Here is a 26921-nt window from a genome sequence, read left to right on the forward strand (position 1 = left end):
AATATTTTTTCAAATATAATCACCGATACATTCTAAATTAAATAAAAACTTATCCATATTCAAGAATTTTAAAACATTCTTGAATATGGATAAATTTTCTCATCTTTCAAATGAATGCAATTAAGTTCTTCTAAGTAGCGTCATTTTGAATTGGGGTCAATTTAGAGCAAAAAATGAGTCTCAAGAAAAAATCAATTTTCATAGTTGAGATTTGAGCTTGATTCCATAGTTGGAAATCAATGTATCGTGAGTTGTCTGATGTCATTTTTCCCCGCAAGCACTTTGAAAGTCATCTAGACACTCAATGCAAAATGACCCATAAGAATTTGAAAAATAATAAAATATTTTAAAACGCCTTAAATACCCTCTGTAAATTCTCCGAACTATGGCGGAAAAGGTTTTGACTTGCGCTACCGACTAAAGGTGAATCGGAAATCCAGATTGAAGATGAATCGGCATTTACTGTGATCGATCATATTCCGGATATTCCGGAGTGGGCAAAGATTTGTTTCACCTAAAATTTTGAGTAACACTGTAACACTGTAACTCTGTTATAAAACAATGCATTTGTCAAAGCAATAACTGGATCTTGTATAGAACATTTTCAAGTTTCCACAATTGCCCTTCGACTAGACTATTACTGGCGTCTATGTGATATCTATAAGTAAGTGATAACTAAGTGATAACTCATAAGTGTTTCAAAATTAAACTCACAAGAAGCATGTGCTTCGTTATGCCACTCATTTCTCTACCATACAAGAACAAGGGGCCACAACAAAGCAGGTACAGGGTACAGCAAGTAAAATTTTAAATAAAAACAACTTAAATGGAATTAAAATGGAATTTAGACGCAAATCAGTTATTTCCTCAATCATTTCAATTTGAAAAGGAAAATGTCCACGCTTGTCCACGGAGGGGGAGGGGGAGTCTAAAACCGTGCTTTTTCTGTCCACGTGGCATGTGGACAGCCCCCTATATGTGATTTCCATGAATAAAAATCGATTTGCATTTACTAGTTGCGTAAAAGCACCCCAAATCGGACAAACCAAGATCATTTACCCTATAGAAAAAAGGGGATGAAATATTTGACTCTTTTTCGTTTTAAGTTCTGCTTGATGATTGCCATGCCCAAACTGTTATATTTTTATCGATTTATTTCTCTAACTTGCAACATTTACACCAACGAGAACTACAAAATTTTTCCTCTACCTGAACAATGCAAATATTGCATCCCTGATTCACGGCTTACGCCCCTATACTATTGCTACTATTGCTACTGTTAAAACACGTAAGGTAGTATTGTTGAAGACAGTAAGGCAAAAGACGCACCATTTGTTTGTATTCATTACCTTTCGAACGAACTGCGAGTCGACTCGGCTTTTCCGCTCCACACTGTTGCTGTTGTTTCGATTAAGTAAGGCTTCGAATTGTTATTCGTTTTTCCCCGTTTGATTTAAGCTTGTATTTGGCGGCTGTCTACTTAGTAGTGGCGTTTGGCAAATGGTTGTGTGGTGGTAGATGGGTGATGCATTTAAGTTGGCAAAGAAAGCTCTATTATAACTGTTTAAATTTAGTACTGATTCGCATTGGTAAACTTTTAATATCTGCTTGGTTGCTGTTATTGTGGTACTTATCGCTATTTGACTAGCTAATTGCTATAGTGTATTATCACTTGCTCGAGTTATAATATTACATAATCCCGTCAAGTTTACTACTTTATCAAAGCTTTGGAATGGCAATCTGTAAAAAGTTAATGTATACTATGGGTAATACTACTGTACAACTTGAAATGGCATTGTATTATTATTTTGTTATGAATTCCGGCGCAGTTCTATCTTTCAATGATGGTTTCCTTTTATAGCGGATTTAAGAGTTAATGGGTTGGAGTACCAGGTACTTCTACAAAATCTGATGCGGTACGAACGGTTCAGATTTGTTTGATTTTTTTTAGCTTTGGCTAGCCAGGTAGCCCTTTTCATAGAATTCTAGTACCGTGTCCCGCATTCGGCAGTGATAATCGGCCGATAGCATCTGCGCAATGGTCCGTTCGTGGTTTTTAGTTTTGAAGTCATTCATTGTGACCGAATCCAGGTCTGGAATGTGATCCGGGTGGAAGGTTACCGCTGGTAGTAACCACATGGCAATACCCAAACCGTATATAACGCGGGCATCGAATTCGGCCCGGATGTTTTCGTAGGTGAAGATGGCTTCCAGTGTGGGCAGTACAAATCGCTTGTGGGCAGGTACGTAGATATGCAAGGCGGCGATCAAATACTGCTGATAATTCCGAATCAGCTCGTCGGTATGATTCGATCGCAGCTCCAGACCGGTGCTCGTGTAGAGTAAATGAATGATGTCTATTACCGGTGAGGTGTAGCGCATCGTCTGCAAATCTATTAATTTAACCTCGTCGTTGTTTTCATTGAACATCAGATTGTTAACCCATGTATCACCATGGCAAAGAACACTCCAGGGTTCGTAGCAGTTTCGCACTGTTGCGGACATGATTTTATACAGTCGGCCGCTCAGACACTCGATAGCTTTGATCGGAACATCCAGACTACCGTTCTTATTACTATAGTTCAAACTGTCCAGTGTGCCCCGCAGTGACGTCTCCAGCGAATGTGTGTAGAATTCTGCTGCCTCATTGTTGTAGACGATCTCCGTTACCTTTTCCCTCATGGTATGGAACAAAACCGGCTGAACTTGCTTCATCGCAAGTGACACTGCATGAAAATTCGCCAGTTCCTGGAACGAAACTCATTTTTACCCTTTACCCTAAACCATCGAACAATTCGTATCATCACCTTCATAACCGTCCGACACTGTTGATAGCTCAAGCTCTTCCTACGATCAACCATCCGAAATCCGATGCAGCGGAGATCCTCCAGTACGATCAACTCCCCCTCGGTATCCTTACCGGCGTAGATGCATGCTGGGAATGGTAGCCTACCGCGGGAAAACCTCCTCAACTCCGGTATAAGCTGTGCGTAAGCGTTGATTTCGTTTGTGAAAGCTTCGTCCGCTCGGAATAGCTTCCGCCGCTGAAGGCTCACTATCTGCCGCTTGAAGATTAGAGATATAAAGAATTCTGGAAATAAAAAAAAAAGAAAATCAAACAAAGACGAATGCGGTTCCGCCGGCTATGGCGAGTGAAATATGTAAATCCTAATAGACCTCCCACCGACCGTGTCGAGTTTTCTAATGACTGGAGTCAAGGTCCCTCCGCTAGCTCGTGGGGGATTGGTCGATCAAAATCGTCTCAACGCAGTGTATCGCAGCGTGTTGAGTACGTGCCTCAAATCACAACTATAAAGCGGCTTGTCATATTGGAGCGCGGAATTTGAAATTAATTGCGCTTGTCGCGACAGCTGTGCTTTTACCGCAGTGCAACCGTGCACAAACCTCGCTAACTTGAATTGTAATTGGATGCATAAATCGATGTGGTGGAATGCCTGGCTGGATTAGCATTATTTGGCAATACTCGAATGTCTGGAAATAACACATGCATTTCGAGGAATTACTCTTTTCGATTGCGATGCTCCAAAATCCACAGTGCATTGTGCATCTGCGCCTTTCGGTCGAGCCATTTCTAGTCTTGTTCCTTGGTTTATTTTTGATATACTGTGTGACAACAGACATGACTCCATGCATTTCTATCACGATAAGAATATTAATACTATATCATAGGGTCAATATTTATAACTCAAGCCTAATAATCAAAGCAGTATTTTGTTTTATCATATGCGTTCGAATCACCTGCCGAAGCATTTCTCCCATTTTGTTTTAGACACCTCCAAAACATGATTTTTGAATAAATAGATGGGCTCGTTCAGACGACAAAAGATGAACAAGCATTTTTTTTTGTGGCGTTCGGGAAAAAATGATGCTTTCAACGTAGAATTGCGTTTAATACGAAAACAAGAAGTGTTAGTTTAAGATCTAAAAATTGAACATGTAACAGAATATAAAAGATTTATCTTTTATCTCATTTAACTCTTCCCTAACCATTTATTGATAATCGCAGAGATGTTTGCATCAACCGTTTGAAACAATTTATATGTTTTTTAGACAAACAATTGAATGACTGAATTCTGTCAAGTATTATCCGACCAAAAATCTACGAGCACGAGCAACCTGAGTTCCACTAACAGGACCACTACAAAACGAGTAACCAATGTAGCGGCTAGGCAATTTTGACCCAGGACTACGCGTATCCACGCGTAATTATTTTTAATGAAAAATCGTTGTTTAGAAGCTCATAAAAAATCGAAAAATGAGATATCAAAAAACGGCTATGTAACACTTTAGATAATTCATTTTTACATGCTGAAAAAAAAAGACAAATCGGTCGATCAGATCCTGAGATATCAATACCACCAGCTGAAAAAATATGGTTTCGAGAAAAACGCGTTCAAAAATTCGTACAGCAATACTATATCCCTTGAGATAAAAAGTTCCGGGGACCCTGAAAAAAATTATTGGCTTGCGTGGTTTAGTAGCATTGCACTGAGTATTTAACGAGAGGCATCTTCCGTGAATCGCCATTCAACAAGCATCAAACACGCGTCTAACAGATGCATACAGTTGCAGCGATAAAAATGAAACATCGCGAGAATGAACGTTTATGAAAAATCGTTTTTCAACTCTCGGTCAAAACCGTCAACAAAGCTAGGAGCTTGTTGTATCAGAACAAAGCCGATGCGCACGAGAGCAAATACGAATGGCAACTAAAAGTATTGAAGGTGTGCTATTCACATGTTTCACATCTACAGGAAATGTACAAGTTCTAAGTTTCGCGCAACGGAAACAAGCAACACACACAAAGCCAAACACTGATCGCTTATAGGTCTATAATAATTTGCACTCATCTCTTTTTTCGCCTGCTTCACCGTGGCTCGGATGGTTGTGTTAATTGCAATTCCAGATGCACTTCAAGTGAAATATTCGCTAGCGTTCACAGCTCGAGGGGAAACATAAAACACAAAACGAACAGAATAAGCAACCTTTGTTGTTTCGGGCATAGAAAGATTCTGAGAATTTCCCTTCTTCTTATTTTTTATTGTCTCCATCTTCATCTCTAGTCTTCAAAAATACCCTTGGGAAACTTTCCTACTCGTTCACCTCCATTGCCTTGAGAAGGGCACTCGAACCCTCGCCATCAAGCTCGCCCAGCAACGGTGTTGTCCAGTCAGTGTCCTCACGAAGAATGGATAATGAATGCATGAATTTTCCTCAAAGTAGATGCAATACTTATACGCTAACGACAGCTTACCTACTATGCAAGTGTGGAGTTTACTTCGCAAATATTCTCTTTTCGCTATCCCCCTTCGTTGTTTCTATTTTAGCGGCTGTATAAGTTGTCCGTTATTGATAGATCTGTTTGGGAAAGCACACAAATGTACAGAACAAATGTGGGAAACGGGAATGTTTAAAATTTTCATCGATTTAAACCATATACAGACTATGGGATTGTAATGTATAGCATACAAATCTTAGAAAATTCCCGATTAGATTGGTATGTAAATCGTTAAAATCCGTTCGCAGCAAAAATAGTTATTCACCTCTACTTCATTTCATAAAAACGTGACCTGTTTTCTGATTTGGCACCCTTCATGTAAATCGATGTTTTCGACCTTTAATTTATTGGACACGGCTTGCCAAGTTGAATAAATAAGACTAGTGTTATAATATTTGAGTTCTATAATGAGTGGTATAGTATTGATAATCGGCGGTGGAGATACAACGTTCATATAGCGTTCAGATTATAACGAATGTATGAAGATTGAACAAATTTTCATGCATTAAATTTGCTCAGAGAATAATGGCTATTTGGCATATTGTAAGTCGTATATAAAACGGTATCAAATCACAATGTTATATTATATCGATTAAAGAATCGTGTATATCTAAAACCGTATAAAATGCGAAAATCCTGATTTTACCCGGCAAACTTCGTCCCGCCCAAAATTTATTTTTCGTTATCACATCAACGTTTTCTTACTAAGCGCACGTTCATGGGTCCAATCGCAGAACTGTTCATTGATTGATCTTCTAATCTATCCTTTAATTTTATTTTTACTATAAAATTCCAGTACTTCTACCAAAACTCGATATCAGATTATTTTCAGACACAATTCTCGTGAAGGTTTTTCATTCACTTGCCAATATCATGTTTCTCCGTTACATGGAATAAATGTTTGATACAGAAAATATGATAGAATGAAGACAGCCCTAAATCGGACAATTCCTTTCTCGAGTTTTGCTCTTATCAACACATTTGGCGATTAATTTTTATTTATATAGATAGAAGACGATATTGGAGTGCGTTTTATCAGATTAAAATCCATTTCCACTTTTGAACCAAAATCAATTTCGTTAGCGCAAACATCAAATGGACTAACAACGCTTGTCAATATGTAATTGTAGAACATATGCGAATTGAATTTTTCGAATTTTCCCATTTTTCTTCAGAGTTTTCCGAAAATTTTCAATTGTCGTGTTTGGTTAGAAATGTTTGGTTGAAATATGTGTATTATTTTTATGGGTACCATCATAGAAACATTTCTCGTACCCAAAACACCCACATCCCAAATTTGGCTCCGTTTGCCTGATTGATTTTCGAGTAATGCAGCCCCCACCTTAGGGAGGGGGAGGAGTGCCAAACCACCATTGAAACATTTATTGCGTCCTAAAACTTCCATATGTCAACTGTGGTTTCGTTTGCTTGATTAATTCCTGAGTAATGCAGAAATTTGTGTTTCATTCGTATGACCTTGGAGAGGGGGGGAGGAGTGTCTTACTACCATAGAAATATTTATTGCACCCTAAAATATCCGCATGCCAAATTTCGTTTTATTCGCTTGCTTAGTTCTCGAGAGTAATGTAGACATTTTTGTTTCATTTGTATGGCAGACGACCCCCCAAACCCCCCCCCCCTTAGGGAGGGGGAGGAGTGCCTAACCACCATAGAAACATTTATTGCGTCCTAAAACTTCCACATGTCAACTGTGGTTTCGTTTGCTTGATTAATTCCCGAGTAATGCAGAAATTTGTGTTTCATTCGTAAAGTTTAAGTTTTACGTTTAAGTTTTATCGTATCGTTAAACCAGTTTAATAGACATCATATATGTATATCAGAACGATGCAGTTCGTGAGTCACATAAACGAATATTTTAAATCAATATAGTACTGGAAAAAATCATGTTACATCTTGTGGAAAATTGCTTAACAGTAAATCAAATTAGATCGTAATGGAGGACATATCACATCATATTATGAATTTGCCACATCAAGATGCTTCTTCCTCTTTTTTAATGCCACTAACGTTTCTGGAAGAGATTCGTTGTTTGAAAGTTGTAGAAATTTCTATATCTATATACTCAATGACCTATCTCATGCACGCGACCGTCCTACAGGCTGCAAGACTGTGCTCCACCTTACATCCAACATCCGTGACCACATTGGATGCACCCATCATGCTCTTGTTCGTAAGGAACCTCCAACGCTACTGATGGGTAAAAACTTTTGGAACGACCTGATCAGGGCTAGTTATTTTCGAAGCTAATAAATGTGATTGAATTTTATTCATACAACTCTCACTTCCACTACAGTCATTTTCGGTGGATTAATTTCAGTGTATCGGGGTGTAGTGGAAACGAAATATTCTCTACGCATACAGTAGCATTGATTCTTTGGTTTCGTTCCTTTCCCCTTTCGTTCTCTTACAAGTATAAAAGCAGAAGCTTTCACTGACGATTAAAACTGCTTGAACGGGTTATATTTATTTTCATTTCGCATGTTAGAGGATGCTTGCTGCTTTCAAACGTAAGTTTTATTTTACCAAAATGGATCGTCGCGGACCGTGTTCAAAATTCTTCAATCACTTGTAAATAACATGTTTCTCTGTTATTTGGAATACATGTTTGTTACAGAAAATGTAATAAAATGAAAGACGGCACAGATCGGACTATTCCTTTCTCGAGTTTTTCACCCTCTCTAAGAGTGAAAACAATAGTCCGATTTGAGCTGTCTTCATTTTATTATATTTCCTGTATCAAACATGTATTCCATGTTACGAAGAAGCATGTTATTTGCAAGTACGCTGGATTCTTTTTTATGCGTTTTTTGCGTGATATTTTTTACGCTATTCGCTCAAAATTACGCGATTTTTTTATGCTATTTGCTTGAAATTACACGGTTTGCTCGAAATTACGCGATTTTCGACTAGGTCTGCGCTTTCAGCGTGCCCACGCAGAATTGCGAGCGCATACACAACGCCGGAAGCACGCGCACGCACATACCATTGGGTGCACAAACACGCACACACACGCGCAAACATGCACAAAAACGCGAGCGCACACAAACATACAAATGGACGCACAGGTGCGCACAAACGCGCACACACAAGCACATACACGCGCACAAACGTGCACACGCACAAACGTGCACACGCACAGACGCACGCACGTGCACACACGCACACAAATACGTGCACACGTACGCACACACACCCACACATGCCCATGCACAAAAAAATGCGCACACCTGCACACAAGCAAGAAAAAAACACGCGCAAACGCACGTACACACGCGCACAGAAACACGCACAAATGCGCGCAAACACGCCTACACATGCCCGCGCATAAAAAAAGCGCACACCTGCATGCAAGCAAAAAAAAAACACGCGCACACACGCACACAAACACCCAAAAAACGCGCGAACATACACAAACACCCACACAAATACACGTGCACGTACACAAACAAGCACAAACACAAACATCGGGCTGTCGAAAACTCGGCTATCCGGACTCGAAGCTGACCGGTATCCAGTATCCGACCAAACCACTATCCGTTTCATCACTAATTTCACACTGACAACTAGCGCCGGTAAATAATTACTCCTGCAGGCATACTACACAACCCTCACTGCACCGTTTTCATTAGTTTCAGTGAATAAGTTTCGAATGCAACAAGGAAACATTCCTTTCTATACAAACTGCCAGAATACATGGATGCTTCAAATTGATTTCCAAGTGACGATTTCTAACGTCGCTTTGGTTTGCAGAATGAAAGGAATCAACGTGAAATGAAAGGAATATGTACGAGAGAGACGAGATATTTTTCTTATTGTGCGTGAAAAGAGAATAGATATATTTTTAGCCTGCATGGTTCTGGTTCTGTTCTGAGAAGCGATAGACACATTATTGAGTGACGATGTGCTAATTGAAGTGAAATTGTCAGGCCCTGGACCTGATACATCATTTATATCCCATGAATATTCGCATACATTCAAATGACGATTCATGAGGTTACAACTACAGTTGACGTAAATATTTTTCGCCATTTGTGTTTTTCTATATTTGTAATAAATTGTATATTCGTATGACAATAGTCGAATAATATGCATACACTCATCGTTTGTTTATCCAAATTAATTCATAAGCATTTGCCAAGTATGTATATGCCAATTAGGTGTACCATATACCACCCGAAATATTGGATAAATGATAATGTATATACGCTGGTTATACGATTTAATGTTTACTGAGTTCTTCAATAAGTTTTCAGTTGGTCCTCTTCATCTATTGCACAAATATTGTTTCACTGGCACATTTATCCAATTCTTGTGCTATTCAAACACTCCAGGCGGCACCGGCAACAAAATACCAGCGCTGATATTCATTACCTACTCGCCAATCATTCTGCAAAATGCTTCGAGCGTGAAAGTGAATCCATCTGCGAATTTTGCCAGCATAAACAAGTGACCAAGTCCGAAATCCTGAAAGCCGGATCGATGTTGAGCCGATATTCTGCTATAAATTTTGACACTAGTGTTTACCATTTACTCACGTAGAATGTACGAATTGTTAGTACGGTAGAAAATGACTATCGAATTTGTACTAGGTACTATAAGATTTGTTATATAAGTACTAAATCTGTCTTCCAGTGTATTGATGATTATAGATCCGTGATGCATTGGAGTACCCCTCACCAATGTTGTTGTTTACATTATATTTGACTTTTAACTGATCTTTAACTGTGCTATAGCCCAGTTATCGAGCGCCCAGTTAAAAAGCAGCCCAGTCAAACAACGCCCGGTTAGCGAACGAGTGCTGTAAATGCAAATCAATTTTTCTTCATGTATATCACATGTAGCCCTAAGTCTCTAGTTGCTAATGATACTATAAGGCGTTCAAATTATATAATTTTTTACGGTTTTAACAATTTTATTCAAATAGAAATTATGATTATGGTTTGTCCGGTTTTAGAAATCAGCATTTTTGAATGAAAAAGTCACAGGAGGGTCGTGTCCGAGACACGACCGCATAGTTGACGTAGGATTCCGTTAGGCTATTTGTTGATTTTGGATATGTTTGAAGAATTACATCGTAAAACTCATTGATAACGATTTGGTGGCTCTGGAATGGGCCATTTTGTTTGGTGTGTTTACCGAGTGATCATGACAGAAGGATGGTAAACAGTCGTTGGATGGTGCGTATCAGATAAAAGATACCGAAGTGGAACGAGATATGATGAAAACTGCCCTCTGTGATCCTAGACAAGATGGCTCCTGTGTTAGGTATGGATGAAATAAATTAAAAAAAACTCACCAATGTAAAATAAGATAATTACCAATACCGAACACAATTATCAATTTTTCTTTAATACAGAGAAAACTTATTTGAAATGGAAAAGGTAATAATTATCTTTTATATTTTTTACTTTCTGAGTGTTTATTCAACCCAATGCGAATTTTAATTGGACAACAACACCTAATACCATATGTAGAGCATATGGGAAACCACCTTTTCTAATATTTCTTCACTTTTCCAATTTTTCTGCCGTATTAACTTTGGTGGGAGCCGATCTGGCGTGGAGGTAACATCCATACTTCTCACGCTCAAGATCACGAGTTCAATTCTCACTCCCGACATTCTTCCAAAATGGAAGGTAAAAGTGACGAACCAGCCAGAAGCGTTGAAAGTCACTATAATACAGAAAAAAAAAAAAAAAAAAAAAAAAATCATTGCCAACCCGCTGTCTCCCGGGCAAAGGAGATACACCCAGAAAATGGAGCTACGTTCACGAAGAATACTCAGAATGCGATCGCCCGAGGAGGGTCCCCGAACTGGAGCTGGTCCTGGAACGGGCGTAAGAGCGAGCGGCCAGCGGCTGGAGGGCGATGTGCAAGAGCGGGCCACCAGCCGGGTTCAACCCGAAGAGCAGCTACCGCCACACGGAAACAGCAGCCATCGACATCACCAACGAAACGCTGCGCCTACGAGGCGTGTTGCGACTGTCAGACGACAGTCGTCCACACTTGTGGGTACTACTAGGCGACGGATCATGTGGACACATGAAATGAATGAATTCGTGATCCGCGCCTATTACATCTGCACTGCTTTGGAGACGGACATGAGCGGTCGCCCTCGAATACTCGCAATGTTCGAGGAAGCGTATCCAGAGTTCGTCGGAAGGCTTGACCAAAACGCGATGAACGCGAGGCGTAGAGCGATTGTACGCAACAATATGCTCTCCCAAACGCAAGTCGACGAGATCAAGCAGCAGGTGCAGAGAGAACTAAGCTCCAGAACAAGCAGAGCAAGCGATGTGTCGAGACGAAGTTCAGTACGGCTGAGCAATTCATTCGCGAGTGGGGCACGCGAATCAGCACCAGTGGAGGCCACAGTACAACAACCCCCTGAGCCGGAAGATCCACAGCCAGATCAACAACTACTACGTGATCTGGTCTTCCATTACGACGAGGCGATCTCACAGTTCCGCGACACGGACCCTTTATCGCGCCCCAGGATCCCGAAGTTGCAGCATTCCCGCAGGCTGACAAGTGCAGTAAAGCTCATGAACGAGCACGTTCTTCCGCTGCACTTGGTTGATGCTGAGAACATGGAGGAGCTGCAACTGAAAGTTTACTGTGCTGCTGTGGCGACCGCCAAAAGTTTAGGATACCGTATTAGGCCAAGAGGCGGACTGCTCCAACATCTCCGTGAAAGGCGTGAGCCTCCATGGCGAAGGAGATTGGAGCAACGGATCCTAAACAAGCGCGCCGCAATTGGAAGACTGATGGCGTACAAAAGAGGCAGCAGATCGGCGAAATTATGTCAAGTTGCTGTGATCGTGCGGCCTACTGAACTTCGCCAGCTGGGAGCTCACCAGCTGACGGAAAAACTCGACACACTGGTACAGCAATTGAGCGTCCTTACAAAACGGCTGAAACGTTACTCTGACTCTGCAAAGCGCCAACAACAAAATCGGATGTTCAGAGATAACTAAAAGGCGTTCTACGACCACATTAGCGACGAGAAGCCCGACTACCGCGAAGGTTTGCCAGATATTAGCGATGTGACGAACTTCTGGGCTGGTATTTGGGAGACCCCAGTACAACATCGCGACGGGCAAATGTGGTTAAGACGGGAGGAGGAGAGTTGTGGTGAAATTGGAGAGATGCCAGCTATCATCGTCGAAGAGAACGATGTCCGCGAAGCCTCGCGGTACCTGAGGAACTGGGCAGCACCGGGCCCCGATGGTGTTCAGAACTTCTGGCACAAGAAGCTGACCGTCGCACATCCAAAGATAGCTGAGTGCTTCAACAAGGTGCTACGTGACCCACACAACCTTCCTGAATTCGCCACCCGTGGCGTCACATTCCTCCTCCCGAAAGACAGCAACACATTGAACCCATCAAAGTACAGGCCGATAACGTGCCTATCGAGTCTGTACAAGATATTAAGCAGCATCATAACCGCCAAAGTTTCTGCCCACTGCGAACATCACCATATCATCGCAGAAGAGCAGAAAGGATGCAGAAAAAATACGCATGGCTGCAAAGACCAGGCCATCATCGACGCAACCATAGTCGGCCAGGCGGTTTATAATCAGCGGAACCTAAGCATGGCCTATATCGATTACAGGAAGGCTTATGACTCCATACCTCACTCGTTTCTCGTCCGGGTATTGGAGCTCTACAAAATTGATCCCGTCGTCGTTAGGTTCCTGCAGCATGCGATGAGGCAGTGGAGCACGTCTCTGCACCTTAGTGATGGGGAAAATGTGTTGCAGTCTAGAACGCTGCAGATAAAGAGGGGGATATTCCATGGCGACTCTTTCAGCCCGCTTTGGTTTTGTCTGGCACTGAACCCCCTCAGTAGGACGCTCAATAGAAACGGTCATGGCTATAAAATAAGGTATGGCGACGGCGCCCACGAAGAAGTGACCCATACCTTTTACATGGACGATCTCAAGGTCTACGCTGATTCACGTCAGCGTCTAGGTGTAGCTATCCGGGTTGTCGAAGACATAAGCAGGGACATCTGTATGGAGTTCGGCCTCGACAAGTGTCGCTGTGTCCACCTGCTGAAAGGACAACTTACCGAATCCGGAGGCTACGAGGTCTATGACGGCGAGTTTATAAGAGACATGGTTCGTGGCGAATCCTATAAATATCTTGGATTCCGACAGCTCACCGGGATTCGCCACTCCGACATCAAGACGGAGCTGCGAGACAAGTTCTTGAGTCGAGTGAACTGTGTCCTGAGGACTTTCCTCAACGCGGGGAACAAGGTACGCGCGATCAACACATTCGCGGTTCCCCTGCTGACCTTCAGTTTTGGTGTAGTCAAATGGAGCAAAACTAACCTAGAGGACCTTGAGAGGAGGATGAGGAAAGCATTCAAAGAGGCCGGAATGCACCATCCTCAATCGGCACTGGAGAGAGTTTCACTACCACGCAAAGAAGGGGGACTTGGAATCGTCGACATATCTGCACTGTGTGTTGCCCAGGTACGACAACTGCGCGAGTACTTCGCAGAACGCGCCAACCAAAACGCGCTATACCGGGCTGTCTGCGCCGCCGACAGAGGATACAGCGCTCTGCACTTGGCGCAAGCGGAGTACCAACTCAACTGCAATCTGCAGACAGTGGAGGAGAAGATTGCAGCTTGGAAGCAGAAGGCAGTGCATGGTGCCCACCCCCATCAACTGGACCGGCCACACGTCGACAAGGCCGCATCTAATCTGTGGCTAACGCGTGGTGAACTCTCTTCAGTAGTAGAAGCCGACATGATAGCCATCCAGGACAGGATAATGCCGACGAGAAACTGCAGGCGGTACGTCTGGCATCAAGACGTTGATGACATTTGCCGGATGTGCCATCAACCAGGTGAAAACATAGAGCACATTATGGGAGGCTGTCCCGTTTTGGCCAACGCAGCCTACACCGAGCGCCACAACAACGTGGCCCGTATTGTTCATCGACAACTGGCGCTCCAATGTGCTCTACTGGAAGACAACGTACCAAACTACCGGTACCTGCCTGCACCTGTCCTGGAAAATGACCGTTTCAAGCTGTACTGGGATCGCACTGTTCTGACCGACCTCTCGATCCACCACAACCGCCCAGATATAATGGTTTACGACAAGAGCGACCGCAAAGTCACCATCATCGATGTCGCTATTCCACTGAACCAGAATCTGGAGGAGACCCACGGTCGAAAAATCTGCAAGTACCGACCATTGGCCGTGGAGCTCAAGGAACTGTGGGGGCTAAGGGAGGTCCCAAGAATTGTTCCAGTCGTTCTCTCTGGAACTGGAATTATCCCGAAGAAACTTCTGGAAGCGCTAAAGGTGTTGAACATCGAGAAGGAATTGGCCGGCATCCAAAAGTCGGTCATCCTTAGCACCTGCGCGATTGTCCGACAATTCCTCGGTCAGGACTAAAACAGCACGAGCATGCAGATACGTGCATTCCGCAGAGCCTAGTCCCCCTTTGGCATTCAGAAGCCCGGGGGCAGGTGAAAATTCTGGCTAGGTTCGCCTAGTTAAGAAGTGAGATAAGTCTGCTAAATAAAAAAAAAAAAAAAACTTTCCTTGGGTGAAAATGAACACAACAAGCTTAAACGTAACGACCCGTTCTCGAGCGGGAACAACCCTTGCTTTTTATTTATGAAAATTGAAATAGATCGTTTCATATATCAAGTCATTAATTAGTCATTATACAACACAATAATTTTATACTCACACTTGTGCTAAATTTTTCACAATGAACGATTGAAATTGAAATATGAAATTTCACGGAGAAACCAACCTTCAAGTTCCAAATTAAATTTGCATTTGCTAGAATTTATCGTATCACTCACCTTACTTGCAATATAAAAATGACCCCGACATGCATATATTTGCAATGTCGATTTCCCCAGGCACCTTGATTTAAAATCTCTGTTGGAGAACACATTTCGGTGGGAAAAAAGCTCCTCCTACTTTCATGTATTTGCAATGTCGATTACCCCCAGGCAGCTTGATTTTGATGTTTCTGTTAGGGAATACATTTCGGTAAGAACAAAAGTTCCCATTACTTTCATGTACATCAAGGTTTTTTACGCGGTTTTTTAGGAGGTTTTTTTACGCGGATTTTCCAATTAGCGCGATTTTTTTTACGCAGATTTTCCAATTAACTCGGTTTACCGCGTAAAAAAAAGACCAGAGCAATATTACATCGCTCACTCCGCTCACATTTCATCTTCATGCTCCGTCAGAGCATATGACAGTAATCAATGCTTGCGACGGAATTTAGCGCTTATGGCGGAAATTAGTGCCGCACTCTATCACGATGCTTACGTAGATTTTAGGTGACCTGGTTTTTTTTTTCGCGGATTTTCCAATTAACGCGCTCCCTCCCCTACTTTCATATATTTACAATGCCAATTTCCCCCAGGCAGCTTGGTTTTGATGTCTCTGTTAGGGACCCACCGCATGTGTCGTCAATTTCAACCAATCAGAGGTGGGTATTCCCGTTAGGATAGGAGTTGAGATTTTTCAATTGTTCGATAGTTAGTTTCATGACAAATATTATTTTCTTCTATTAAAAAAAATTTATTGAGTGCCGAAATCGATTGACGCAAAAATCTCATCAATCCATCATGAAATGACTGAGCATTTAGCGTTAGAAATTGGACAATTTTCACGATGTGCTCGATTTTCGATTTTCAATTTAAAGGGTGTGTCACATCAAATTGCATCACGGGAAAAACGCTGTAGAAATCCGCCCAGTAGACCGATCCTTTTGAAAATTTTAGACAGTAAAATAAAAACTATTAAACAACTTTTGGCATTTTCTTTTTATTCATACTTCGAGCCCAAGCCCGTATGCTCGCACCTTCCTCTTTACCCCGTCCATAAGGTTCTGTACAACGTCAGGTTGTAGTTTTTTTTGAACAGAAATCCTTTTTCTCTTGAAGTCCGCCTCCGATTTGACAACTTTTGGGTGCTTCCGGAGGGCCTGCTTCATAATCGCCCAATATTTCTCTATTGGGCGAAGCTCCGGCGCGTTGGGCGGGTTCATTTCCTTTGGCACGAAGGTGACCCCGCTGGCTTCGTACCACTCCAATACGTCCTTTGAATAGTGGCACGAAGCGAGATCCGGCCAGAAGATGGTCGGGCCCTCGTGCTGCTTCAATAGTGGTAGTAAGCGCTTCTGTAGGCACTGCTTAAGGTAAACCTGCCCGTTTACCGTGCCGGTCATCACGAAGGGGGCGCTCCGCTTTCCGCAAGAGCAGATCGCTTGCCACACCATGTACTTTTTGGCAAACTTGGATAGTTTCTGCTTGCGAATCTCCTCCGGAACGATGAATTTGTCCTCTGCGGAGAAGAACAACAGGCCCGGCAGCTGACGAAAGTCCGCTTTGACGTAGGTTTCGTCGTCCATTGCCAGGCAAGCGGGTTCTTCAGCATTTCGGTGTACAGCTTCCGGGCTCGCGTCTTCCCCACCATGGTTTGCCTTTCGTCGCGGTTAGGAGCCTTCTGGACCTTGTATGTACGCAGGCCCTCCTGCTGCTTGGTCCGCTGGACGAATGAACTTGACAAATTTAGCTTATTGGAGACATTCCGGACCGAACTTCTCGGATCACGTCTAAACTGCTTAACTACGCGTTTGTGATCTTTTTCACTGACGGAGCATCCATTTTTGCCGTTCTTCACCTTCCGGTCGATGGTTAGGTTCTCGAAGTATCGTTTTAGTACTCTGCTGACCGTGGATTGGACGATTCCCAGCATCTTACCGATGTCCCGATGTGACAACTCCGGATTCTCGAAATGAGTGCACAGGATAAATTCATGACGTTCTTTTTCGTTCGACGACATTTTTCCAAATTTACGAAAAATTGACAGTGAAGCATGACCAACGTGATCTATACACTCTTATCTGATTATAAGCGAAAGCTGAAGATATAATTCCTAAAAATTAAATTTCTACAGCGTTTTTTCCGTGATGCAATTTGATGTGACACACCCTTTATATCCCAATATGTTCCCGGAAGACGTAATCCTACGTCAAAAAAAATGAAATTTTCGAGTAGATGTTTCCTGTCATCATATTGATTCATTAATAATTTAGGTTTTCTTCAGAATATTACCTTTTCCTGGGCATTTCAAAGACAAACAGCACTCAACACAGAGACATTTTATTGCTGCTTCGTGCGGACGGTATTCCGGGAGACGATTTTTTTCTCTAATGTTAAGCACCTATCGCAAAAAGACCCGAAGCCGTTGAGGTTGCACGTATGTAAGAAGTTGATCCTTTCGCGATGACGGTTACTTCGAACTCCTAAAACAAATGACCACTAACGTTCATTCATTCGTTGCTGATTAATGGTCAGCTGCATCCCAATAGGAAGTATCCCGTGTCGGGCACACATACAGAGCATCGAAGACTGCAACATACCAATTATGAGAACACTTGTAATACTAACCTCGAGCCAACCGCGAGTAATCGGTTACATATTACTAACATAGTTGTAAGACAAAAATTGTCAAAATATTGGACTCCCGGCCCCGTTAGGCTAACGCCACATGTGCCTTAATAAAATATATATTTTGGAAAAAAAAAAGTTCATTCCGAGCAGATACACAACATCGATGAGACCAGCTTATGCCTCGATTCTAGTCGGGTTAAGATCGTCGGAGAAACTGGAACAGCTGCTCCGAATGTAAGAGAGCTTCGAAGAAATCGTAACTGAACTGTGCGAGGTATCCACTAAAATCTTAAAAATCTTTTGAACTGTTGACTTATGCAGCAATGGATATCGTGTTTGTTTTTGTTGATATCCTTAACAGAATTGATTACTTTATTTTGCATTATCAAAGAATAAAAGGAAATGAATTCAATAAGTTTGTCATATTTATTCTCATACATCTTTTTTTGACAGAGTTTTATTTGGTGTTAAAGAAATTTTCCAGGTTTGCACTTACCCTCGTACCATGGGATTACTGATTTTTTTGTTGCGGGCTCTTTTTGCCTTAAACTGATTCTACTGTTTGAAAGATGAGAATATTTAATACTGGATGCAGTTGTGAGACATTTGGACCTATTGGATTTTAGTAACATGTTGGAAGTAAAAAAAAATAAAATAAAAAGTCAGTGGTTTCGAAGATGTTGTCATTAATTCAACCTAAAAACGCGTAATGAACATGATTCTTTCTATCAACCAAACTAAAGCTCTCTAACCGCTTCACAATCTATTTTTTGACAAATTTCCAAATTTCGCTGCAATATCATTTGAAACAATTGCTGGTAAGCCATCAATTATAACCTTCAAAAATCACGACTTTTTACTCCGCTGTACTTAACCTTCACCTTAACGTTGTAATACAGGTCGGACTCGATTTTTTACAGACTCAATTATATATGACTAGCTGACCCGGCAAAACTTCGTCCGGCCCAAAATTTGTTTTTGTTATCAATACCTTCAAACATTCACGTTTTCTTACTAAGCGCAAGTTCATGAGTCCAATCGCAGAACTGTTCATTGATTGATTTTCTAATCGACCCCGTTGAATTTACCTTGTACTAAAAAATTGCTAGTACTTCTTCCAAAACTCATCATTATAATATCCGATTATTTTCAGACACAATTCTCGTTCATGATTTTTCAACCACTTGCAAATAACATATTTCTCCGTTACATGGAATAATCTACTTTTTCGCACGTATGAGTAAATTCTAATTACTACTCTAGGTGAATAAGCTCAGCTTGATTCATACATGTACCTACTATTTCAATAATGATTTAAACAAATTTAGATAAGGAACAACGCAGTCTATCCCATTTAGTATGACATGTGTAATTGTTCATTTTACCACCACCATGTGATCATTTTAACCGCACGATAAAAAAAAGCTCGATTTTACATCTTATTTTCTTTTAATGAAAAATGTACTATTTTCATTTTTTATAATAAAAACCGTTTGATATCTAGAACAACAGTTAGTTAAGCTATAACATTCTTCGAAGAACGGAAATTGTAGCAGTCTGTGGACAAAGTAAATGGGCATATTCCTTAGGGTGTCCATTTTAACCGCTTTTCCCCTACAGGCAAATATTTTTTGTGCGATTTTCTATTCTTGTGCTATTTGCGCATGACATGATTCCTATTAGTAACATGTTTCGACATGCAACTAAAAGCACAACACAGCCATGCGTAACCGAAAAGGCTAACTGTCTCATCGCAGAGTAGGAAGACAAAAGGAAATCGAACGGTAAAAGTCGTGGATTTGAGTTTTTTTCGTGGGAAAACCTATCCACCGCACAAAAAAAGTTTTTTTCAAATTTTGTAGCGAACACAATTTTCTAAAGCTACTGGTAAGATTTTTTTATGTGATATTTTTGTGCTGTCCCTATTCCTCGCACAAAAAAGGTTTGCCTGTAAATAAAAAAGAAAGGCCAAATGTATTGGTGTGCCCAAAACTCGAGGAAGGAGTGGTCCAATTTAAGCTGTTTTTATTTTGTTATATTCGTCTCTTCCCGTAGATCAATGTTATTTTACGGCAGGAATTTTGAAATTTTTGAAAAAATAATTCCCATGCGCACTACAATGTTAGTCCAGTTGGATTTCGCGTTTGCGGAATGAAGCTGAGTGTTCCGTTGGTGTAAAGCGAAAATAGCAATAGATTCTCAGCTGGAATAACGCACTTTGAAAATGAAAATTCTCTTTTCTGTATCAAAAATGTATTCCATGTAACGGAGAAACATGTTATTTGCAAGTGAATCAAGAATCGAAAATTGCATCTAAAAATTAATTTACATTATAATGGCGAGTTTTGGTGAATTTAATAATTATTATAAAAGGAAATCGTAAAAGGCCTAATAGAAGATCAATCAATGACGAGTTCTGTGATTGAACCCACGAACGTTCGTTTAATAAGAAAAAGTGAATGTTCGAAAGGTTTCATATAAAAAAAATATTTTGGAAATTCGCCGTGGCAGCTAGTACATATATAAAAAAATTAAAATTGTATGTGATCGAGTCTTAAATTGTATATAATGAAAAAGTCATATATATAATCGAGTCCGACCTGTATGCGTAGTTAGAATAACAGAGCTGTAGAAACGTAATTTTGAGTTTCAGCTCGAAACACTTGATTTTCTAGCAAAATAAACAACAACCTTCCATCTCCAGATGCAACAACCAATCATGGAGAGGCACGGTCGTTTACGGATCATCACTGGCTCATCTGTATGCAATCGAAATATGCTCAGGGTTATATACTAACTGCTGAAAAATTGCATAACACACTGTGTTTCAATGCCAACGTCCAAACGGTTTGAGGCATCTTCCTGACATTGCCACACTGGCGCCAAGCTGGGGCTTCTTCGTCCGCCAAGTGGTCGATGGTGAGTAGCAGACTGGGTGCACTTGACACTGCACTTGCATTCATTGTATGTACATGCAGGCATACATACATCCATACAAAATCTATTCGCCTCCGCCTCTGATCACCCTCCAGTAACCCAAGACTTGGCAGGTACTACACTGTGCGGCTGCATGCCAGAGCGCAGTTCATGTTCGCGGAAGCCAAGGTCACGGTTATGCCAATGCAAGTAACAATAATCGATGCGTGGGGGATGGGGGGGGGGTAATGGCACAGACACACGAAGGGGCATACCACCCGTATGTTCTCTCGTATGTTGAGGGAGTGCACATTTTTGCGTCGTTTACAATCGGCACACGCTATGCACCACTGTGCTCTTGCGGAACCCCTCGACGATGAAGTAAGGCGCAAGTACGCACCATCATCAAGCGGTACTTCGACTGGGGCAGGAGTTATTGATTAAAAATTGATAACAAATACTGCTCTTCTATTATTACGTGATTGTTAGAGCAATTCGATTTTCTTCGCTGAAAAATGTCAAGGCTAGTTCTGTCGTTCCGTTCCGAAAGTAGGTCAAGAGTGCACTTGCGACAAAACATCACCAGTGTGTGTGTGCGCGCTTCCTTCCCGCATAGTATGTATAGAGTTTGTTTTCGATGCACTCATTCAAGTGGAAGCATACGTTCATTCAAGTGATGCGAGTTTTCCCATTTCCTCTGTACATAAGGGAAGCAAAACATGTATACGATGTTCATCGTGACGGGATGGGGTGGTGTTGAAAAGTTATCCGTGACGAGTAATGATCGATGAGTATCGATTTGTCGTCTTTCTGCATTTGGCAATATGTTACTGATTTTGAGATATTATTTATAAACACGTATAAACAACTTGATGCCAAAAATCTAAAACCAACCGTTGAGACGCACGTTCGTGTTAGTTGAGCCACCTCTCAACAAAATAAAAGTAGGCGAGCGGTAAGTAATCTCAATTCAAAAAGTTGTTTAGTCTTATAAAAAATGAAATAAATTACAACATACTATCATGAACAAAAATAATATGCTTTGGCTTCCATTTCCATTACAGCACACGGTACTTGCTGTCTGATTTTGACGTAGGACTACGTCTTTCATATCTATACCAGGGTGTAAAGCTCCTAAACAATTGAACGAAATGGTATGATAAACACTTCATTCGGAAGATAAAATGTTTACGCGTTGTATACTTGTTACTTTTTGATCCAAAAACTTGTTTCAATAGCCTTAAAATTGCTTTAAAACAGGCTATTGAAATCACCAATCGGTGTATAATCGAGCGCCGGAAACTTTTTTTGTTAAAAAAAAATCCTATGCGATCTACAATGTTAGTCCAGTTGGATTTCGCGTTTGCGGAATGAAGCTGAGTGTTCCGTTGGTGTAAAGCGAAAATAGCAATAGATTCTCAGCTGGAATAACACACTTTGAAAATGAAAATTATCAATGAAAAGCCACTTTTATTTCATGTAACGAAGGAACATTTTATTTGCAAGTGAATCCTGAATCGAAAATTGCGTCTGAAAACAAATTTACATTATAATGGCGAGTTTTGGTGAAGTTAATAATTATAATAAAACGAAATTGCAAAGGGCCTATTAGAAGATCAATCATTGACGAGTTCTATGATTGAACCCGGTGTATAATCGAGCGCCGCACGGAAATCCACTCAGTTATAATTGAACTGCGATTGGAGCATGTTGTCGCTGTTGTGGTGAAGCTAACTTCGTTCATCATGAAAGCGCTGATGAACTGTGTCAGAACAAGCGTCTGTTTGTGCAGCTTAGGCCAGAAGGAAATCCAACAGGAGGAGAGTGATGCCACTGAGAAGGCGACCAAGAGAGTACCAGCATCGAAAATTGGTTCCGTTTTATGCTTCGGAGCAGCCGCCACACACATATACACGCGTGCAACTCTTTTTGTATGGTAGTCATCGAGTCAGCATTAAGAAGCATCGAGAAGAATTCGGAAAGATGTCATCGTTGCTGAAACATAATCTGCCAGTGCGGAAGGTGATCTGGCGTAGTGGTAACATCCATGCCTCTCACGCTAAAGGTCACGAATTCAATTCTCACTCCCGACATTCTTTCAAAAATGGCGGTAAAAATGACGAACCAGCTAAAAATGAGTTGAAAGTCACTAGAATACAGATAACAAAAATATTTATATATCCAATATAGGATGCGCGCGCAACGGAAAATGTTTCGCATCGCGAAAATCATATAATTTTCCATCGGTTATTGCTCAGTCGCTGAAAGTTTCAAAGAGTCTGAAAGTTTCAGAGAGTTCATTCGCCTCTAGTTTGCCTTCCAAATTGCCATAGTAAACCACACCTTCTCTCGATTCAATCGATGACGAAAAGCATACTATAGCGGTATTCTGGTGGTGGAACAGTCTCCCCTTGGAATTGTAAATTACATTCAAGCGAAAGAGTTTATTTTAATGTTTTCTATTCATATAATACTGCGATCAAATGCATTTCGTTTCGTGATTTTTCAATCAAGTACAATTAACAGGAAAGCTTTTGAAGATTATTCTTCCGCATCAGTGGAATATTTTATTTTTTAAACCCTTGTGTCTCCAACGTAACGCTCTCGTTTTGGAAATCCCCCAAATACTCATTTATTCATTACTTAGAATGGATTCAGAATGAACTTCAAACAAATGATCACTAAATCAATAGTCCTACGTCAACCTTGCGGTTATACTACAGATATAAACCACTTCCTATTTTTAGTTTTTCTTTTGTGTGAGTTGGAGGGAAACTAAAGTTTCTCAATCACTGACGTTAAGAAACGTTTTTCAGATGAACATTTCTTATCGATTTTCGGAAACGGTCTACAACACGAAAACATTTTGTTACAGTCCGTTGTGGTATATTGTTATTAAGGGGGTAGTACATTATAAAAAAATTAAATAAAATAAATAAATAAATAAAAAAACATTATAAAAATTACTATGATCTGATGTTTCAGTTTTGTTAGGTATACATTACTTAACAAACAAAAAATATATTGGTGATAATTGGACTATCCCCTGAATAGCCGCAATCGGTTTGTTGAATCCTAGCAGCCGAAACCTTGTATGCTGGTGGGAGTTCTACAGGTTTTCTAGTGGACCGATTTCCACCAATGATTTTTTTTACGTAATCTTGGATATATTTCCTGTCATCGTACGTAGGATTTTTTTTGAAGAGATTGATTTATGATGAAATGGCGACAGTTTTTTAAAAAAAATTGTGTTTTTGCCCCAAAAATCGAGACGAAAACATTCACCAAAATTTTATTTTTCAAAATAGCAAAAAAAAAATCCTACGTACGATGACAGGAAATTTAGTTGTTAATCTGGGAAAAACTTTTTCATCAAAAACGGATGGACCGCTCCGGAGGTAGAACTCTCACCAGTTTGCAGAACTTAGTTTAAAGAAAACCGCGTTTTAAATTTTGGATCTGCGCTCTTCACGCAAAGACTTAGGTCCACTAATTGGCTTGTAACTTTGAAACGAAGCATCGGACAAACCTGGGATAAAAACTACAGTAAAGTAGACATCCCAGAGAACATTTTAAGTTAGATTTTTTTTTATTTTTTCATGTTTCCATAGTGTTCTATCCCTTAACTCTATAAAGAAGATTGTTCGACTGATGAACGATGTTTGAATTTGAGTAACTTTATATGCATATACAGCCATTCCAAAACAAATACTGGTTCACAGATATAGTGGTTCTCAGATTTTCGTGAAAAGTGGTAATTTTGTTCTTTATCGCAGAACATTAGACCCGTATTTTTTTTTTGTTAGGGTGCTCATTTTCTTTTTAGGCTGATCCGAAATATCGACTTTTCCCCCTTTTTTTTCAAAAATGTCATTTTTAAAAAAATCATGACTTGTGAACTACTGAACCGATTTAGACGGTCGACATATCCAACTAAACCTAATTAGCTAGTCATTCTTGAAAAAATGCCACGCTTGCAAGAAAAACAGGTTTTGCCTTTTTTTTCCAAAATATATATTCTTATCAAGGCTCATATGGCGTTTCTGAGGAACAGGTATAGATGAAGCAGAAGATCAGGATCCCGGCTACCTAAGATATCCCGGACGGGGATCTCCGATTGTCTGCCTTGTGCTCTCAGTGCACAAGGCAGACAATCGGAGATCCCCGTCCGGATTTGGTTGTTTTAGTTATTATGAATTTTACGATGTTGATGGTATCTACGTTAAAACTCGCATTCACTGTGCTTTAGCAGAAAAAAGATTTTTTTTATTAACTCGTCGAATTTTACAGGCTCAGTTTTAAGGGGCCGAATTCTTAACTATATTTTTATAACTATATATAAACAATTTCCTAAATCTATGGCTAGTAAGGTAGACACCGATTACTCGCGGATGACTCGAGTTTAGACATGGGTGTCATTTTTTATTCAGGAAAAGGATGGGATATAAGGAGAATATAACAATGTTTATGATCAAACTCAATTCCTGAATCTATTCGTATATCCATAGTGTATTTACATTTCAACTTATTCTACTGTTTAAAACAAGGGGACCAATTACAGAAAAAAGATAAACAGTGTTACGAGTGTCGTTCAAAAAATAAGTTTCAGTGCCTCAGAAATCGAGGAAAAATAAAGTAAGGACAAAAAGCAAGGTGATTTTCGTAATCTACGTTTTATTTTCTATTTTTCGTTCGATTTTCGCCTGTTTCGCTGAATCCTCAAAAATATATTCCTCGCCGCTCTTAGACATAAAAAAAGCTTTATTTAGATTTAGATATCATTAGGGCACTAATGTAGAGGCATGTTGATATACTAAATAAAATGTAAAATGTAAAATGGAGAACACTATCGCGACATGTTGGAAGACTATTTTCGACCAAAATTGGAAATCCTAACATCAATTATATTAGGCTGTCAAAAAAGTCCTGCGGTATTTCCGCGAGGTGTCGTTGTAAGCGCGTAGTTCTAGTTGTATTCATTGTATCGAGTCATACTATAGCTTATTGGAAAGGTATTTTTGCGTATTTTTTATAATATAGTCCTTGACAGTGTTTTGTTTGGTTAAGTCGTTCGTGAGTTATAGTGTCGCAAATATGGAGCAAAATAAAGAGAAAATCCGACATATTTTACAGTACTACTATGACAAAGGCAAAAATGCATCTCAAGCTGCCAATAAAATTTGTGCAGTTTATGGACCCGATACAGTTTCCATTTCCACCGCACAACGATGGTTTCAACGTTTTCGTTCTGGTGTAGAGGTCGTCGAAGATGCGCCACGCTCCGGAAGGCCTGTCGTCGAAAATTGCGACAAAATCGCTGAATTAGCCGAGAAAGACCGGCATAGTAGCAGCCGTAGCATCGGCCAAGAGCTGGGGATAAGTCACAAACCGTTATTAACCTTTTGAAGAAGCTTGGATTCACAAAGAAGCTCGATGTATGGGTGCGACACACGTTGACGCAAAAAACATCATTGACCGTATCGACGCATGTGAATCGCTGCTGAATCGCAACAAAATCGACCCGTTTCTGAAGCGGATGGTGACTGGCGATGAAAAGTGGGTCACTTACGACAACGTGAAGCGCAAACGGTCGTGGTCGAAGCCCGCTGAAGCGGCTCAGACGGTGGCCAAGCCCTCATTAACGGCCAGGAAGGTTCTGCTGTGTGTTTGGTGGGATTGTCAAGGAATAATCTATTATGAGCTGCTTCCCTATGGCCAAACGCTCAATTCGGACCTGTACTGCCAACAACTGGACCGCTTGAAGGTAGCACTCATGAAGAAGAGGCCATCTTTGATAAACAGAGGCCGCATTGTCTTCCATCAGGACAACGCCAGGCCACACACTTCTTTGGTGACGCGCCAGAAGCTCCGGGAGCTCGGATGGGAGGTTCTTTTGCATCCGCCGTATAGTCCGAACCTTGCACCAAGTGACTACCACCTGTTTTTATCCATGGCGAACGAGCTAGGTAGTCAGAAGTTAGCCACAAAATAGGCCTGTGAAAATTGGCTATCCGAGTTTTTTGCCAATAAGGAAGCGAGCTTCTATAACAGGGGTATTATGAAGTTGGCATCTCGTTGGGAACAAGTCATCGATCAAAACGGCGCATAGTTGACTTAAAACAGATGATTGTGACTAATTTTATGAACAAATGACAATTAAAAAAAAAATACCGCAGCACTTTTTGACAGCCTAATATATGGTTTCAACAAGACGGTGGAACTTGCCACACAGCGCAC

The 26921-nt window shown here is 40.8% G+C and overlaps 1 protein-coding gene across 1 annotated transcript in view; it reads right to left on the minus strand.

The window, feature by feature from the left end:
• Positions 1-1151: 1151 nt before the first annotated feature.
• The window catches only part of LOC129780139 (uncharacterized), a 44151-nt gene continuing 18381 nt past the window's right edge, over positions 1152-26921 (minus strand). The window contains exons 3-4 of the mRNA XM_055788119.1: positions 2808-3091; positions 1152-2748 (exon numbers count right to left, since the gene is read on the minus strand). Of these exons, the coding sequence (XP_055644094.1) occupies positions 1948-2748; positions 2808-3091 (1085 nt within the window). The 3' untranslated portion in view covers positions 1152-1947. The remainder of the gene's footprint in view (positions 2749-2807; positions 3092-26921) is intronic.

This window comes from Toxorhynchites rutilus, chromosome 3 (genome assembly GCF_029784135.1).
Source record: "Toxorhynchites rutilus septentrionalis strain SRP chromosome 3, ASM2978413v1, whole genome shotgun sequence".
Taxonomy (NCBI): Eukaryota; Metazoa; Arthropoda; class Insecta; order Diptera; family Culicidae; genus Toxorhynchites; species Toxorhynchites rutilus.